Here is a 19,807-nt window from a genome sequence, read left to right as displayed (position 1 = left end):
GTAGAGGAGACCAAGCCTTCTTCTCTAGCGGCAAAGGCAAAGTGGACTCGTCGCAGGATGACACACCAAGAAGAAGAAAGGAAAGTGTCATTACTGCCGCAAGAAGCCAGGGCACCATATTGAAGAGTATCGGAAGAGACTTGCAAAGCTGAAAGTTGATGAAGGCTCTACAAACTTTGCTACTTCTACCTCTGACGATAAGAAGCAGCAGCCGGAAGAAAAAGCAAACCTAGTCAACGATGATTGGGCTTTCTAGCCATGTCATCACCATGGGGGGGAATTCTAAATATTAACAGTGATTAATGTGGGAATAAACATGTGCTAGGTGGCTGTGTAAATTGGCACCTACTCTAGGTTGAAATAAAGCAGTTCTAGTGTGTGTGAATAGCTGTGTGTGGGTTCTTTTGTGTGTGGGAACAACCTCATAAGAGGATCTTATGTGAGCAATGATGTGTGCAGGTTACACCTCTTAGGGACACTTGGCATCATAGTTTGAAATGTGGCATATGTGGTGGCAACAGATATATGCACCTTGTAAAGGGGGCTCTCTCCTAGAAAAGGACAATTTCATAATGATTAAAGTATGCCGAATCTTTCGGCTTATCGCATGCCCTCTTGCTAATCACTTTTGTTTAACATTGTGATTTAACCCTAATAACCAACACCATTCAGGGCAAATAAATATGATAGTTTTTCATACCAAAGGGTTGCCACTCCAAGGTATTTGAACCTCTAGCTTATTTCGTGGTGTGGACCTCTTCTAGAATTCCCCCTAGCTTGGTGAAAAAGCATGGCGGTTTCTCAAATCAAAAGTATCTTAACCTCTAGTGTCAAGATGCCTTAATTTAGTTGGCAGATAGAAGCTTGATTGTTATGAACTCACACTTGAACCCTCACATTGTAAGAAACGTATCTACTTGGAAACCCTCCTTGAGTAGAGATAACGTGCTTCAATACTGGCAATGATGACCACGATAGATTGTCTAGCAATGCTCCTCCCAGCCATAGGTTCCTTCGTGGAACTACCCTCAAGCTTGAGGTCTGGATTATCCCTGAGTCAGTCTCATGCATGATAGCACGAACCTGTCCCATGCCCATAGTAACAAAAAAACCTGTTTCTAGCTTTTGAAACCCCGAAACCTCGAAACTTCAAAACGGTTTTTGAAAACCTCGAAACCTCTCAAGTACGGCAATTTCGCCCAAATTTCAGGTTTCGTTTTTTTGTTCCCCCTGATTTTTTTGGGATTTTTTATTTTTGTTTTTCTTCCATATCCTCCTCATCACCTTCCTTCCCTCTTCTTCTCATGCCTTCCTGCTTCCCTTTTCCATCTTTTGCCTTCCTGCTTCCCTTTTCCATCTTTTGCTACTTCTCTCACCTCTACTCCTTCCTTCATTCTCTTCTTCTCTCCTCTTCTTCTTCTTCCTTTCTCTTCTTCTCCCTTGCTCTTCTTCTTTTCTTTTCCTCTCTTCTTTCCCCTTTTTCTTCATACACCATCCTTCAATGTCTTCAATCTTTTCCAATATCTACCTTCTCTTCTTCAATTTCTTAAGAGTCCTTGATTGATCCACTTGTGGCATCTAATCAAGCAAAATTGCCATAACGCCTCACCAAAATAAGGATGGTTCCCAGAGATGTGGAGAAGATACCATTTTTTCATCATTACACTATGTTTTTAGATGGCTACCATAAGTTCCTTAAGTATTTATACTTATGAAATTATTGATTTTTTGAAACCTCGCGGTTTCTTAGCCAAGGGACGAAACCTTTCGAAACAAAACCCGAAAAACCTCAAAACGAAAAAAACCTGAAACGTCAAAAACCTGAGAACGAAAAATGTGATTGTAATAGCTTATAATTAGCCCTTGGCTTGCTTTTGCTTGACCCTAGGCCATCCAGAGCTCATCCTAAACACCCTAAAGGTCAAGCTTTTACATTCATGCAACAATATAAGAAATTCTAAGCCCAGCTAGACCCTAACCCTAATCTAGGGTTAGTTTTTTAACCCTAACCCTCAATCTAGTTGATTTGGGTTAGCGTATTCCTTAACTATGGCACACATGCTGTTCACTTTTGTTTTCCAAATAAATGCGATCCTTTCTCAAACCAAAGGATTGCCATTCCGAGGTATCCTAACCTCTAGCTTATTCATTGGTGTGGACCTCTTCTAGAAATCCTCCCAGCTAACATGATCGTTTATTAAACCAAAGGTATCCTAACCTCTTATCTTCAAGCCTTCTGAATTTAATTGTTGGACACTATTGGTTATTGTCCTCAGTTTTCTTATGGTTCTGTCCCCACATATATGTCATTGAAGGTGACATTTCTTTATGCCGGGGAAAGGTTTACGTTCTTTTTTCTCTCTTTCTTTTTGAGTGATTTGCTTGCATTTGAAAGCTGTCAGCATGTGGTAACCTAAGATACGTGGCCTGATTTTTCCGTCATGTAGAGTTGGGAGAACTGCGCGCCTTGGACGAAAAGGTGAAGCACTACTTTTCTTGCAGCCTTGTGAGAGAGATTATCTGAATGAGCTGCAAAAGCACGGCGTGACCTTAAAGGAGTTTGCCCTCATGGGTGTTTGGGGCAAAACATTTGTAAAAACTAAATTGAGTAGCATAGAAGACCGTGATGCATTGGAAACACATCCAACCGTGTTGGTTTTGCAGAAAGCTTTGGAAGCTTTTGTCAGCAAACAGGTATTTCCATTGCCTTGCTTGATGTAAACCGCATTTTAAGTGTGTCACTGCTTACAGTTTTTAATCCATGCACGATGATGCAACCAGTGCCACTTTGTCCACAAACATGTTGTATGATATGTGACAGTGTTGAAGTTTCTCTTAAACAAGATCATACATTGATGACAGCACATCTCCACACTATGAAGCTATAATTTTGCAGATGCTGAGCTGTTAAAATTAATACACGCTTGATTTGACTTAATTTAAAGAGGTTAATGGGGGACACAACTCAAATAGCAGAGAGCTGTTGATACCCACACACGGAATTATTACATGATGAAAATAGAACCTACACGTAAGTATCAAGAAGGTCAGTATCAACAAGTTCGGGATGTGCAAGGTAAACCTATGTATGCTCAGACCGTTCCCGTTCTATGGCAGTCCCCATGCTTATGTCAGCCCACACCCATGTATGATTGTCATGAATCATCTGGGCAAATACTGAGGAGGCAGTCTTGATGGTCAAGTATGCGAGCAAAGCAAGAACCCATAGCTGTCACCTGTTGCTGGCTACCAAGCAGAGTGAGAAATCCCTCCAGATCTTGTTGGAATCTATGCCTAGGCTGGGAAAACAGGACGTGTATGTTCATCAGTCTCTATCTCCTGCATGTCATGAAGGGTGCATAGTCTGTTCTCTTGTGCTGTGGTTTGGAGCCTTCTCCCCACACAAGCCTCTACAGTAGATCACTAGGCATGAGCTTCAATTTTGTGATTTATCTGTGCACTGTTTCAAGGCTGATACTTGCTATGGCATGCTCTGTGTGTGTGTGTGTGTGTGTGTGTGTGAGAGAGAGAGAGAGAGAGAGAGAGAGAGAGAGAGAGAGAGAGAGAGAAAGAAAGAGTGTATTAACTTCTACGAAAGAATGGAAAAAAAAAACATCTGCCATACGGACAGGGCCAGCATACTACGCTTGCCCTGTATTGAAATGGGCAGAACTCATCATGTGTCACCTAATCCATGAATTGAGTACAAAGCATCAATGTCCACCTCTATGGCGGGGCCTCTTCATGGCATCGAAGTATGTCCTGAATCTTGTGGAGGGTCTGGAACTCTGGATGGGGACGTCCACTTCTCTGGAGGGACTGTGATGACTCCATGTGCACGCAGGTGAAGGGATCAGAAGGTCGGGTGTGTTGTCCATGATCTGTCTGCTCTCTTTGATCATGTTGGGCCCAGGGAGTGGTTATCATAGCCATCTGTGAGGGCCAAAGAAGTTTGTGATGGAGGTATACCCCTCCCTTCTGCCTGCGCTCGTGCGCCCCTCCCCCCATCCCCTCGTTGCAGCCTGTGCCCCCCTCCTGCTTTCGCCAACCCTCCCCCGCTGCCCGCCTGACCCTCACCAGCCGCCTCCATCAGCACCCCTCCCTGCCCCCTGCACGCTTCTTTCAGCCCCCTGGCGCTTCCTTCAGCCCCCCCCCTCCATCGTCTGATCGTTTGCTCTGCTTCTTCCTTCTGCCACCACCTCCCTACTTGGCTGCCCCCTTCCACACCTTGACCCTGTGCTGCCCCCACCCTGGCCTCTCCTTTCATCCAACCCTCTTCCTCACGCTTCCCCCCTCCCGCATTGTCTCCTCCCTCCCCAGTTCGCGCATCTCCCGTGAAGGCAAGGGCGCAAGGACTTGTTTCCTTTTCTGGCACAGTGTCGCACCTTTGGTCTTTTCCCACACGAGGACTCCATAGCAGACGCTTCGACAAACCTGATTGAGGCCGCCCCTCCTTGCCTGTCTTTTTCTGAAGCAGACCTCCAACTCCTCGCAAATGCAAACTATTTGGTAGCTGCTCGGCGTGTGGACAGCACAGGGATCTTTTGCAGGTGAGCCTCATCGGCGAGCTGGAAAGATCACCAATATTCATCCTCTGGGGCGTGGATACTACCAGGTCAAGCTTGATTCGCCTGCAGCATCGAGCAGTCATGCAGCTGTGCCCAATCGCACTGCGTTTCGGCCTAGGCCTTCTTTGTGAGGTGGCAGCACCTCTTCAACCCAATGTCCACCCCCCTAGCTGGCGTCTCAGACTTTCCCATTACAGTTTGCTTACATGTGGCATAAGTCCATTCTTGGCATAAAAAATTCGCAAGTAGATGTTCTGTGCACACACCATCGAGGGTAAGGTTTCCCATGCTTTTCATTAAATGTGGCACTTGGCCACGACTTACTCTCTATATAGTCTAGCTTATTGGCGATAGGCTCATGACTATTCTCTAATGGGCTTGAGAGAGGCACCTATCCTTTCAATCCTCAATGACCAGTTCCACATGCTCTGGTCCCACATACGTTTGTAAGAGGGTTACATGGAATGCATTGTGGATCTTCCAATTATCTGGCAACTTAAAGTGAAAAGCCTGATCTTTGCCAGAACTTGGAAGGGTCCATGGTACCTTGTGGAAAGGTTGGGATACAAGCCTTCCCTGGTCACTTCCGCAGTCGAGCTTTCTCAAATTTCAGCAATACCAATCATTCTCCTTGATATCCATTTGTCTTTTATGGTATTTGGAACATTCTTGTGCTTGTCCTAGGACCGCCTGTGGCTGTCCGCATCTGTGCAAAGGCAAGATCGAAATCCAGTACATACTCGTCGGCTGCAAAATTTTCATCCTTAGTACGAAGAATGGGTGGAGGTACCACCTTACCATAAATAATCTCAAAAGAAGCCTTGCCCATAGATGCATGCACCGTGTTGTTGTATGTAGACTACCAATGGCAGTATTTCTCCCATGTAGTTCAACAAAGCACAACACAATGGTTTGTAGCTTCACTTTGACCATTCGTTTGAGGGCCAATGAAAAACTAAGCTTTGTACCCATATTGTCAAACAATGCTCACCAAAAGAGGCTAGTAGTCCAAGGATCCCTATCTCCCACAATGGACATAGGCATGCTATGATGTTTCAACTCGTGCGACATAAAAAATGCAAACCATGTCATATCATGGCGTCGAAGATCAGCATCATATCTGATGGAGGGTCGTGATGTTCTGACTTGGGGAGTCTAGCCTGCAAGAAAGATTGAGTTTTATCATTGAGAGGACCCCTCTCTATGTTGGGTTTTATGCTGTGTATGCACCCAGGGGAGTGCTAGTGATCATCAGTAGGTTACTGGGGCACTTTTTACTTCAGTTAGTGGAGGTTTTTTCCCCCAGTTTTAGCTTTTTTTTTTTCCGAGAAAAGATCCTTTCATTAGTTATATAAAAATGCCCGTAGGGCTACAAAAGATCGCTCTTGCTCATAAGAGAGACAGAGCAGTGAGTACAGCATGGCAGCCCGGGAGACTCTCCCTAGGTGCTGCAGAATACAAGCATCAGGACAAATGACTGAGAGGCTAAATCATACAATAGGGGGGGGGGGAGAGCCAAATCGGTGGCCTGTAGTGCCAACGGGGGGATCCCGTGTGTAAGGTGTAGAAGGGGCCACAGCGCCAAGTGGTGTGAAAGGCCTGGCGCCGTAAGACCGCCTCGTCCGAGTCACCTCGGATGCGGTCGTACTGTCCTCGCAGGGTGTGGATTAACTCCTGCCGAATCCCCCGTATTGTCTCTGCTGGTGGCTCCAATCTCCCCTCAAAGGCCGTAAAGTAAATGGCCCTCCAGGTGAACCAGATGGTGAGGCTACTGAGGAGCTCCCATCGTAAATCCCTCTCCTGTGTCCAGCTGGCGGACGAGAAATCCGGTGCCGGAACCAGGCGAGGCTGGCCCCTAATAAATCTGATGGCCTAACTGCCCTGCTCCATCTCATAGCCCATAGCAGGCCCTGACGAAGTCGACCAAGCAGCGGCACCCCACGTAAACATACCCTCTGGAGAGAGGGGAGCCAGAATACGCAGCATCCGCAGCCAAATCTGCTGCGCCTGAGGGCAATCCCAAAGGCAATGTCTCTGTGTCTCCAGAGGGTGGCCGCATCGGACGCAGGCCGCCAGAAGACCGCTGTAAACAAGCCAAGTGCCAACTGCTGAGCCCCTGTGGGCGACCAGCCACTGAAAAGTCGAGATCCTGCGGGCCTGTCGACTAGCCCAGAGCCGAGCCCAAAAATCCTCCAGGAACTCCTGTGAAAGTCCCTGTAGCCGCCAATGCCCCGCTGCCGCTGGAGAGACCGTCCTCCTCGCCGTCAAAATATGCCGTCCCAGCCGAACAGTATACTGGAAAAAGGTAATCTCTGTGGTCTCAAGGGATGCATAAGGATCATGCCACTCGTACTCCCCGGGATCCCACCGTAGCCGGGCCAAGGGGCGCGCTGCATATGCCCATATGCGCCAATCCGGGAGTACATCAGCAGGGTCGGAGTCAATATGCCACTTCCGAGAAGCGGCGGCCACTACCCGAATCCTCTGAAAAGTGCACTCTGCAACCAAAGGCGACTCCACCTCCACTCGCTGGAGTCTGCCCTCATCCTGAATCTCATAGTAGAGGCAACTGCCATCCTCAGTGCAAGCTCTGACCGCAATCAGGATCTCCAACTGAGTAAAGGCTCCCATCCACCGTGGGGCCACTGGCTCGAGAGGCGTGAACCATCCTCTGTGAGTGCCTCCTGGATATCATCCCTCATAATCAACCCCCCTCTGAAGTGACTCAGCCTCTCCACCTGAATCTCCTCTGGGAGACTGCAGAGCGGCCTGCCAGTCTCCAAAGCTACGAGCTGGGCCTGCCGCTAAAGGCCCCCAGGCTAGACGAGGCCGAGAACCCAGCATATAACCCTGCTCTGTGCGAACCGCAGGGCTCCAGATGAGCGGCTGTCTGGCCCGCTCCTTAACACAAGAAGGAGGTCGCTGAGAGAGCCCCGGTCTCAGCAGCTCCCAAGCTCTCAGGATACTCAAAGCAAATCTGTCCTCCCATCCTCTACTGAGGCCTGTCCTCCTCATCTCTATGAAGATCCAGCGAATCTCTGGTGCCCAAGTGCCCCCTGCTGGGGGCACTCGAGCCTGCAGCCGCTGCAAGAGGAGCTCTTTCCAAGGCTCAGCGCCTGGAAGCAACCCCCGAACAATAAGCTTTCCCAATAAGGCTCTACTCTGATTGACTGGATCTATAATGCCCAAACCTCCCTGAGCCAACGGAAGTGTAATAACTGCCCATGCAACCTTTGCCCGAGCTGGCTGACCGTCCCGCCCAGACCACAAAAAGTTCCTGATCAGCCTCTGTACCTGGCTGATGCAAGAGCTCGAGAAGATCCAGCAAGACGTAATGTACCACATGGTCGCTAACAGCACCTGATTTGCCACCACCACCCTCCCGGCCAAGGATAGTCGAGTTGTACTCCAATACAAAAGCTTCTTCCGAATGCTCAGAAGAAGCGGGGCAATCTGCTGCTCAGGTGACAAATCTAGGCCAATCTGGCATCCCAAATACCGCACTGCTGTGCCTGGAGGGATCCATCTAAAACTGGGGTCCGGGCTCCATGCCGGAGTAGGAGCACTACTGATCCAAAAGGTGACTGTCTTGCGCCAATTGATCAATGCTCCCGAGGCTGCACTAAAAACCTGGAGCGACTGCTCTGCCCGAAGAAGATTGGCCTCTTGGCCATGCAAAAATAAGCCTGTGTCGTCTGCAAACTCAGCATCAAGCAAGTCCTCCCCCCGGACTGGGAGCTGGAGTCCTCTCAAACCAACCTCCTCTGCTGTCAAATACATGCTCATAGCCTCTGCAAAGAAGAGAAAAAGAAAAGGAGCAAGGGGACACCCCTGACGGACTGATCTGGTCAACTCAAAACTCGGCCCCCGTCCTCCTGCAATCAACACCTGGCTGCGAGCTGTGACCTACAGTAGGCGGGGGGGGGCAGGAGCAAAGCGAGGGCCCCCCAGTTTTAGCTTAGTTGCACTTATAATAGTTTATAAGTGATTTGGTCCACCTGGCACACTTTATGGCCGGACCATGTGAACACACCTTTTAGGTCACATCTTTATGTGGCTATTGTACTTCACTTTTATCACTACTCAATACATGAGAAGTCGTGTTCCTCTCTCTGTCTCTCACGCCCCTTGCTGAAGTACCTTCCAAACCCTAACCCTAACAGCTGAACTCCTTCATTTGGTATCAGAGCAGGCTGGCCTGCCATGCCCGTACAGTTCCACGCCATCAGCTGCCTTCGCGTGTCCTGCCCGTACAGCTGCAGCTCGCCATCAGCTGTTCCATACCCTGCAGCTACGTACAGTCAGTCGCCTCATCAGTGCCCATACAGTCAATCGCCTTCAGCTGCAGCCCCGTACAGTCAGTCGCCTTCAGCTGCAGCCACTCAATCTATCGCCTTCAGCTGTCCGTACAACCAAGTTCGCCAAGCTGCCCGTACTGGTTCGTCTGCAACTGTCCGTACTGCTAGTCGTCAGCTGCACGTACAGGTCTTCGCCTGTTTTGTTCTGAACCCGTCAGTTGCACGTACAGTCCTTCTGCTCTGTACAAGCGCCTGCTTTGCTCCGTACACATTCGCCTAGTACCCGTACAGTACCTGCAGAGGCGACTTGTTCTGTTCCGTACCCTACAGTTGTCCGTACACTCGCCGCCAGCTGCACTCCCAGCTCCGTACAATACATGCCGCGCATACCCGCAGCAAACCGGTCGACTGTTGTTTCCGTACAGTACCTGCTACGTGTACCTGCAGCTCCGTACATCCGTCGTACAATCGACCAGTATTCTGCTTTGGACAGTACCTGCTCCGTACAGTCGACCTCTTTCCGTACAGCCTGCAGTCGACCTGTACCTGCACTGTACCGTACACTTGTTCTGAACAGCCTACAGCCGCCTGTACCTGCAAAATCACACTTGTGGTAAGCTTTACAAGTTTTGAAATTTGGGCATTTTCTCTGTGAAAGTTTTCTGGCAGGTACAGGGAGGTTCCCTTGCAAAGAAATCTCTATAGGCTTTTGCAAGGCCTTGGATGCAGAAATTTTTGGGCATTTTGGCACTGTGTGAGCCATTTTCATTGCTCTACTCAGTAAGTGGTGCATTTTGTTGCACATTCAGAGGATTGAGAGTGCAGGCATATTTGGGTAAGCTGTATTCAGTGGAGTACAGTTGCTTTCAGGGTTGTTGCTATTGGGTTTTTTGATACACACGTACAACATTGTGCATTAGCATAATGGCAAATCAACAGCAGAGTGATGAGTTCACGTACTTGTCGAAGGAAGACAACTTGGATGGCATAAATTACTCCTTGTGGAGTTTTATGCTGAGAAATGTGCTCGTGGCAAAAGGTCTTTGGGATTTTGTTAGTGGTGATGAACCACGTCCAGGTCCATTGGCTCCAGAGACTCCTCCCCAAGGGGGTGCTCGTGGAAGAGGACAACAGGCACAGGCACCAGGTGAGCCTCTGCCTGTTCAAAGAACAAATGCTCAGAAGACATGGGATGCCAGAGATGCACAAGCCTTATCACTTATTGCATTGTCAATACAGAGGTCTATAATACCTCATATTCGTTCAGCTGGCTCTTCACGGAATGCATGGGTGACTTTGGAGCAGATGTATGCTGCTCGTAATGAGGCACGGATCTCATTTTTGAAAAGAGAGCTGGAAAATCAGAAAATGCATGAAGGAGATGATATGTCTAGCCACTTGAACAAGCTGTAGGATTTGAGAGAGCAACTCATCAATGTGGATGAGATTATTCCTGAGACACAGCTTGTATCCACCATCTTAAACTCTTTGCCAAGATCCTACTTGGCTTTTCATACCTCTATGAACCTCAGCATGAGGAATGCTGTTGAGCCCCTTAAGTATCAAGAACTTGTTGCTCTCTTGTTACAAGAAGAGCAAATTAGCAAGAACATGAATATGAACACAAGTGCTGAACAAGCATTTACGACAGGTCAAAAAGGGAAAGGCAAATCTCAGCCAAAGAGTTCAAATCAGAATTCAGGTGATGGTGGTTCATCTCAGGATACCAAGAAAGGTGATGGACAGCCCAAGAAGAAGGGCAAATGCCATTACTGTAAGAAGCCAGGTCACTACATCACAGAGTGTAGGAAGAGGATTGCCAAAGAGAAGGCAAAGGAATCTGGGATGTCAGTAAATGATGCCTCTAAAGCTCCTTCGGAGACTGCTTCTTTTGTTGAAGACAGGGATTACTGTTTCTACACATGCAGTTATGATGCCTCTTGGTCTTCAGAGGCACTCAGTGTGACTGAACATGCGTGTACTTGGTATTTTGATAGTGGTGCTTCAAAGCATATCACATCTCGCAGGGATTTGTTTTGTAATGTATGCCCTGCCCCTGTTGGCAAAACTGTTGAGTGTGCCAATAATGCTTCATATCCAGTTCGTGGCATTGGGGAGATTCAGCTCACAGCCATTGATGGCTCTATCCTTCGCCTTACAGATGCTTATATGTATAAAGAACAATTTGTTGTCCATTTCTTCTTTAGCACACTGTGGTATGCAAGTCCACTTTGATGATGACAAATGCATGGTCAGAGACAAAGCTAATGCTTTGACCTTGATGCTTACTGGTACATTATGTCACGGACTTTATCAGTTGGATGCATTTCAGCCAGTGGATCAGTCTGCTTATAATGCATTCACTCTTACTCCAGCTATGGTTGATGCGGAGTTATGGCATGCTCGCATGGGGCATGTAAATTTTGGTAGTCTTATGCTTATGCAGCGACATAACATGTTCACAGACCTACCTCTTATGGAGAAGCCTCTAGATCACATATGTGAAGGTTGTATTTTGGGTAAAATGCATTGGTTTTCCTTCACACGTGATCAGGCTCTACGAGCAACTGCAAAGTTGCAGCTTATACACAGTGATCTTTGTGGTCCCATGCAGACGAAGTCATTAGGAGGTTGCTTCTACTTTGCTACATTTATTGATGACTTCTCTCGTATATGCTGGGTCTATCCGTTGACACAGAAATCACAGGTATATGATGCATTTTTGGCCTTTGTAGCACTTGCTGAAACAGAGTTAGGATGCAAGGTTAAGACTCTCCGTTCTGACTGAGGGGGGGGAATATGTGTCACACATGTTGAATTCCTTTCTTGAGAGTAAAGGTATCAAACATCAGTATACTACTCCTTATACTCCACAGCAGAATGGGGTTGCAGAAAGGAAGAATCGGTCACTCATGGAGATGGCCAGATGTATGTTAAAGGCAAAGAAGCTACCACATATCTTTTGGGTGGAAGCTGTAATGTGTGCTTGTCATATTTTGAATCGATGTCCCACAAAGGCATTGGTTTCCATTACTCCTTTTGAGGCTTGGCATGGCCGCAAGCCTTCGGTATCACACTTTCGTACTTTTGGGTGTCTTGCATATGCACACATATCCAAAGAGTTGAAGAGGAAGTTGGATGATAAAGCCACAAAATGTATTTTTGTTGGGTATAGCCGTGAGAGCAAGGGCTACCGGTTATATGACCCACTGTCCAAGAAGATATTTACTAGTCGGGATGTGATTTTTGATGAAAAATCAGAAATATCCATGGCTGGTTATGATGCAAATTAGGCTGAAAATGATGTGTTTGAAGGTCTACTACCTATGGAGTTTCATTCCACAGTTGGTGATCCAACCCATGAGGGTGTAGGACAGCCAGCTAATCATGAAGATAGTGCAGAAATTCAGCAGGCAATTGAGCCAGAAGTTGAGCCAAATATGGGGCAGCAGGCTCCACAGGTCAGACACATACCTAGATGGTATTTGAGGACATTACAGGACAGCCATCTAGGGGGTCCTCTTGTTGGTCGTACTCATAGGGAGACACGGACCAATGAGCATGCACACATCATGGATTTAAATATGGTTATGGCAGCCAGTTTACAGGATGATGATGAGCCTGATTCATTTGTGGATGCACGAGACAATGTGCATTGGAATAAAGCCATGCAGGATGAGCTTGATTCTATTAAAAAGAATCAAACATGGGATTTGGTTGATCTGCCCAAAGGCAAGAAAGCCATGTACTAAGTGGGTCTATAAGTTGAAAAGACATGCAAATGGATCCATTGACAGGTACAAAGCCCGTCTAGTTGCAAAGGGCTATGCACAGAAGAAGGGCATTGATTATGAGGAGACATTTGCTCCTACATCCCGTATGTCGACACTTAGGTGTGTCATTGCATTGGCTACACATCGTGGTTGGGTTGTTCACCAGTTGGACATCAAGACTGCTTTTCTACATGGGGACCTCGAGGACGAAGTTTATGTATATCAGCCCATAGGTTTTGCAGAACATGGTCATGAAGGGAAAGTATGCAGGCTGAAAAAGGCCTTGTATGGTTTGAAACAAGCTCCACGAGCCTGGTATGCAAAGATAGATGCTTTCCTACTAACTCGAGGCTTTGTGAACAGTCCATCAGAAGCCACTTTGTATGTAAAGAAAGAAGAGAAAGATCTGCTGGTCATCAGTCTTTATGTAGATGATCTTTTGCTCATGGGATCAAATGATGACAAAATTGCAGCTTTTAAAGAGATACTGCGACAGACATTTGACATGTCTGATTTGGGGCTTGTACACTGCTATTTGGGCATAGAGTTTGTGCAGGATAACAGAGGCATTGGGTTGTTGCAATCTCGGTATGTCGCTAAACTTCTGGAGAAGTTTAAATTTCAGGATTGCAAGCCTATTAGCACTCCTATGGAGCCTGGGATGAAACTGTCACTACAGGATGACAGTATTTTATTTGATGCCACTACATATGCTCAGGCTGTTGGGTGCCTTATTTACTTGTGTACTACACGGCCAAATATTCAGTATGCCGTATCTCAGTTGAGCAGATTCATGCACAGCCCGCGATTGTCACATTGGCAAGCTGTGAAGCGTGTATTTCGGTATTTGCAGGGTACCTTGTCTCTTGGATTGCTTTATCCTGAGGGGGGTGACATGCAGTTATATGCTTACAGCGATTCAGATTGGGCTGGTGATTTTGATACCAGACATTCCACTAGTGGAAATTGTTTCTTTCTTGGCTCTTCATGTATTTCTTGGCTAAGCAAGAAACAGACCATAGTGGCCACTTCGTCTTGTGAGGCAGAGTACAGAGCAGCTTACACTACTACCGTTGAGTGTGTCTGGCTGCGTCGTCTCATGACTGATATGGATATTTCAGTGGAGGAGTCTACACCTATCTATACTGATAGTCAGAGTGCCATTGCCATGGCCAGGAATCCTGTGTTTCATGCTCGCACGAAACACATTGAGATTCACTATCATTTTGTTCGGGAGAGACTCCAGGCAGGTGATATCAGTCTGATCTACTGCCCTACAGATCAGAATGTGGCAGACATCTTCACCAAGGCATTACCACGTCCGAAATTCGAAGCATTCCGCACTGCTTTGAATTTGTTTCCTTTTGGTGGATGATGTACAGTGATCACATATCACTCCATGGGCGTTTGTTGGGTTTTATGCTGTGTATAAACCCAGGGGAGTGCTAGTGATCATCAGTAGGTTACTGGGGTACTTTTTACTTCAGTTAGTGGAGTTTTTTTCCCAGTTTTAGCTTAGTTTCACTTATAATAGTTTATAAGTGATTTGGTCCACCTGGCACACTTTATGGCCGGACCATGTGAACACACCTTTTAGGTCACATCTTTATGTGGCTATTGTACTTCACTTTTATCACTACTCAATACATGAGAAGTCGTGTTCCTCTCTCTGTCTCTCATGCCTCTTTCTGAAGTACCTTCCAAACCCTAACCCTAACAGCTAAACTCCTTCACTCTAGGGTGGAGGACCGGATCTCTAGTGTGGGCGGTCGGCTCTGATGTGGATGCATGACGATCGAAGAAATCTGTAATGGCCCTTTGGGAAGTATCACATCGGGTCTGCCTTTGGGTATGCTGTCTCAGTAACGCATCCATATGACGTGTGAGCTCCATTGAGTACATGCCCAGGCATCTCATTGATAATCAAATTGCATCACTTGTGTGGGTGGACCGAACTCCTCATGGAAGAGGCAATGGAATCTCCAGTCTATCTCATAGTAGACGAGAAAGAAAGAAAGAAAGAAAGAAAGCTGTATTAACATCTACTAGAGGCCGAACTCGACCTATGAGACAAATCAATGTACAACTGTCAATGTCTTCTGGATGTCCAGAAAAAAAAAAGGACAAAATGAACATGAAATAAACTATGAAAGTACTGAGCTAGTGGGGGGGTGTGATGGATGGAGAGAGAGAGAGAGAGAGAGAGAGAGAGAGAGAGAGAGAAAGTTTCATTATGTATGGATGCAGGCCAGTATGAGACAGCTTGCAGCTGATGCTTTCAGGTCGTATGTTCGTGCATATGCTGCACACAAGGGAAATCTCAAGGCAATATTCCAGGTAAAGAAGTTGCATCTAGGCTATGTGGCAAAAAGTTTTGGTCTGTGTGATCGTCCTTCTTTGCTAGGAAAGTTTTCCAATAAAAAAAGGAGCAGAGGAACAAAAGCGAAGGATATGAAAAGGATGAAGAAGAGGAGGAAGCTTCAACCAGCTTCCATGTTGGAGTAATAGTGTTCGATAGGGAGGATGAAGAGTGGTAATCAATGGAGAGGAGAACTTAACTCTATCCTGAGGGATCTAAGCTGTGATAGAGCTCGAAGGACACCATCATGCAAAAACCAATATTTATGTGAATGATTCTCCCCTGAAGTTTTGTGTTGATCTCACAACCTCCAATGAATCAGAATGAGAGCTACTAGATTTTAACCGGAAGGGCATACATGGTATGGAAATCTCCAGTGAAAAGTTGTCTTGCAATTGTTGACATTTGTAGTTTGACGTGTAGAGTTCCTTTTGTTGTTGTATATTCTTCTATCCTTGCTCTTAACAGCCCCTATTCTCAAGCGATGTATTTTTCCATGTTCCTTGTGACACATTTTCAAAAGTTTACCAAAGATGCATCTACTTGAAACCTTCAGCAACTAGTTAGCAACGAAAGTGATAAGAAAGAAACAAAGCTTATGGATTATGTGAAATATAAGCCACAAGAAGATAGAAAAAAATTAAACAAAGCTTGTGTTTGAGGTTAAATTTAATGACACAAGAAATGGATATTATAATTTCGATACATAGTAATTGAACTCAAGTGGTTTTTAATGTGATATCTACTCTCTTATTAGTTGTATCGAGGTGCTTGATATAAGTGAACTAAAATAGAGTTTCTTTGGTTTCGTTTGCTAAGTAGGTTTATGTGCCTATTTCTACCATATAGATGTGACACCTTTGAAATGCAAATCCCTCAAAATTAGTAAAGGAGTCTAAATTCAATCCTTAGAATGTTCCTTTTAAGATCCTTTAAATCTATAGTTTATAAGTGATGTTAATTGTGAAGGAGTCTAAATTCGATCCTTAGAATGTTCCTTTTAAGTTACTGATTCATAGTGTATAAGTGATGTCTACTATTTGACTTTTTGTTCTACAAAGTTCTGAAGGTAGAAGACAATAGCATCAAGACAAAAGCTTAAAGTAATCTTCATGGTTTCATAAAGCTTCGAGTAATAATTTATCATGACTAAGGGGCTATACAAGAGCCTTCTACAAATAGATGCCGTTATATGGTAGTACAAGCATGTTTGTTAACATGAGGTGGATTGTTCAAAGGATATTTAAGTTGGTTGACCCAAGCTACAGTCACATGCTTGTCTACATGAGCATGATGACTAGGAAATCTCATGTTGATGTGGCTTAATGAGGAAGCATGCTAATGTCGTATGATGCCATGGTATAGTCATTGGACATGACAAAGCTCCCAATGACACTACTAAATGAGATACGCATAAGAGTAGTCGGCATGGACATTTCCCTTTGTAAAGAATAACTCATAATTATTGTCCTTTGTTAAGGTTCTTCATGTATACGTGATCAAAATATTAAAGGATCAATGGGCTTACCTATTTTGGCTTGGAAGACATATCGTCACTCAATCTTTACATCTTGCGACATGTTTGTGTATGAATTAGTGATATGCTTGGTAAGATCTTTTGCTTCAATGTGTGGACTTTGTAGCATTGTAATGATTTGGAGCTTGAAGTGTCCCAATAATGGAGACTAGATTGAAGATGTGTTGTTAGTTATGTTGATAATGTTCCCTTTGAGAATTAAGTTCTAGTACAAACCCACATAACATGAGGTTCTAACTCACACGTGGCTAGATGTTATGCTACATAATTCTGTCTCGTAACTTTTGAATAGATTTTGCATGACAATTGACTTGTTACCAAACCTTGACTTTCCATACCATTGGAGCCCACTATCCAAATGTGGCTAGAGTCATGGCCAAGGCCTTGCTTAGGTCTTAATTTGTCATAAACCTCGTTGTGAAGAGTGCACTTATCACTAACAACTTGCTTATATAGAGCTTGGGCTATAAATAAAGTAGGAAAGCACACTTAATAATAAATAAACCCTTTCACACTAATCCGGTCCAAGGTTGTCACTAGGTAGTTGCCTAGGCCCATAACATACTTCATGCTTTAAACTAGATCGGTTGGGGCAATAACTAGCAAAAAAGGCATGGAGCTACCTCGACTCTATTGTCTCCTAAGAATCATCATTTTTAGTATGTACTTTTCACTTGATCCACATCTTGGAAGACTCCTTTTCTTGAGTGCTATATCACGAAATTCCAATGCCAATTATGGCTCCTTTGGAACACTAAAACATACTTTCTAATCAAAGGAGTTCACCAACCAAATTATCTCCAATCATGACCTTTGAATCCTTCTTGAATTTGAGATATAAATGGTTTGACCACAAGTACACCTAAAACTCACCAACGGATGGTCTATGAAGCTCATGATTAAAACGTGAACATAGTTTGCAACAAAAAAGAAAACCCAAAAAAAAATACATGTCCCTAGCCACAACCTATGCACCCCATACCATAAGGTTCCACTAATTGAGGTGTTAAACTATTGACTAGTTATAGGCCTACTGTTTGAGCTTGAAACAAATCTCTAATAAACTTATGTTTACCAAGTATTTCTTTGACCAAAACACTTGCAACAAAAAAATACCTTTGGCAATCACCAAAAAACTAGTTAGCCGTATAAAACCAACTGGTTAGCTTAATGCGTCAAATGACCAAGATGTAGAACAATTTCCAAATCCTCTGTGGGAACAAGCTGCACCTAAGAGGCATCGTAACAACATAATCACCTAAGCAATCTATACATCTCGTCCAAAACCTTAGTATTCCATAGCACTTATGCGTAATATGTAAGTGTCTAACAAATGATATTTTTTTTTAGACATGAGAGTGATTAATCATTACTAGTACTCATCTTGTGCATTGTTACGGTATGTAAAAGACATTAAGAAGCAAAATGCTTGAATGGAAGCCGGAATACAATGGGTCAATCGAAGGGATTTTTTCATCTTATTTTTTAGAAATCCATGGTTAATATGTAACAGATAAATTCTCTCGCTCTAGAAATGTATAATGGGTAAAAGCCAAATTGCATCGCATTCCTAGATATCAAGTTCATGGGTTTTCATGACTTGTTAAAGAAAACCTTCCTTCCCATGCTTTGGGGACACGGTATGAAAACATACCTGACATGAAAAACATTCCAAGAAAAGAAAGCTTTAGGGACTCTAGGTATGTAAACACACCCAACATGAAAAACGATTCCAAGAAAAGAAAGCTTTCTCCTTCGTTCCAAAAGTGAGTCAATTGATCCAATTACCACTACACCCATAGACCAAAAACCAAATTTTAGCAAAGGATTAATCCTCCATATATAAAGGCTTTAGAGGGAATGATAAAGAACAAATTAAGTTACCACCAAACATTAAATTTTGCAAAGCCAATCCAATTAAATGCATCCACCACCATGATTGTAGATCGCTTTTGTAACACATACAACTCTGATCACGGTAAGTTCTAACCACATAGGTTAGAAACTCTGATGAAATTACCCACACCACTACAAAAGTGGATATGTATATATGGTTACACTACTACTTTAATGCTTGAACATTAGTATAAATCCCTTTCTAAATGCTAGCAATGATTATGTGTGATGTTTAGCTTTTATTTCAAAATCTACAAGACGTTCTAGAAGCATCCCCATAGAGATAATTGCCAACATTTGCTAAATGCAACATAAATGCCATGATCACATAATGTTCAAATTCCTAAAGTATATGCTCAAAGACTTTAGACCATAATCACTAGCATTTTTCGAAGGGACTTGCATAGTTGAACATGCTCCATATGAAGATATTCAAGAAGTTACATTGCAATCTCTTATTCTAAGAGACTCACTCAATCCTTTGAAATGATTTGTGCTCTAGAATTGATCTAAACCCTATGCTTATTACTCCTTTAAGAAGATAAAGCAAAATCAGAATAAACATCCAAAATTTGACAAACAACTCCTACAAAACCCTTTCCTCCATTGAAATCTCAATAGTGGGTATAGGAATTGTGCAATAGCCAAATTCATGGCTTGATTTGCTAGAATTGCAACATGATCTTATGGATTTTTGACTCTTTCATGTGGAATTCACCTGTGGGGGCATTGACATTCCCATCCGAGCCACAGTTATTTAGTAATCTATAGCCATTTATATGGTAGTGAAGTGTGGACATAGGCTAATAATGGGCCAGGGTATATTTTTCCTCCTTAAGAGGTTTTTTCCCTCGAGCATGCATACACACTATTATGAGTGTGGGGGTAGCGACCTTCCCATGTCACTTCACTTGTACTTCACTCATTATCATCAATCTACTTTGAGTGGTGTGCTTCTCTTCATCTCTACTTGCTTGCTACATACGTGTGTGTGTGTGTTGCTACCTTTGTCTCCACTCGAACAATTGGTATCGTAGCAAGTTCTTTTTGTCCTCACCCCTTGTCATCTTCTTCTGGAGTTTCTCTTTTGATTGCCTTAGATTAAGCTGTTCTCTTAGGCGGACAAGGTATACCCTATAGTGTGTTGCTAACTATGTTAACCCTATTTTTACGTATTTCAAGGCGTTTCGAGTGCGTTCGTATGCTATAATGTTTTTGTAGACATCCCACGGGAGTGTCAGTTCGAAATAATTTTTGTTCAATTTTGAATTTTCAGCAGCATTTGGTGTGTAGACATGGGTGTCATCGTCATTGATATCACGTCTTCAAGCTCATCATCAACAACTTCGACAACATCATCATCATTGTCATCGATT

The 19,807-nt window shown here is 44.4% G+C and overlaps 1 protein-coding gene across 7 annotated transcripts in view; it reads left to right on the top strand.

Annotated features, from left to right (window-relative positions):
* The window catches only part of LOC147609683 (P-loop containing nucleoside triphosphate hydrolases superfamily protein), an 89,177-nt gene extending 73,630 nt beyond the window's left edge, over nt 1-15,547 (top strand). For 6 of the 7 annotated variants that reach the window (XM_086787396.1, XM_086787394.1, XM_086787392.1 and 3 more), the window contains 2 exons: nt 2,448-2,694; nt 14,887-15,547. In XM_086787396.1, coding sequence (XP_086643522.1) covers nt 2,448-2,694; nt 14,887-15,144 — 505 coding nt within the window. In that variant the 3' untranslated portion in view covers nt 15,145-15,547. The remainder of the gene's footprint in view (nt 1-2,447; nt 2,695-14,886) is intronic. The other variant, XM_086787397.1, reaches the window with a different exon arrangement.
* Nucleotides 15,548-19,807: the final 4,260 nt, after the last annotated feature.

This window comes from Cibotium barometz, chromosome 51 (genome assembly GCF_041138505.1).
Source record: "Cibotium barometz isolate CiBa-2024 chromosome 51, ASM4113850v1, whole genome shotgun sequence".
Lineage (NCBI taxonomy): Eukaryota > Viridiplantae > Streptophyta > Polypodiopsida > Cyatheales > Cibotiaceae > Cibotium > Cibotium barometz.
Note: the sequence above shows the minus strand (reverse complement) of the source record. Positions and strands in the feature narration are given on the sequence as shown.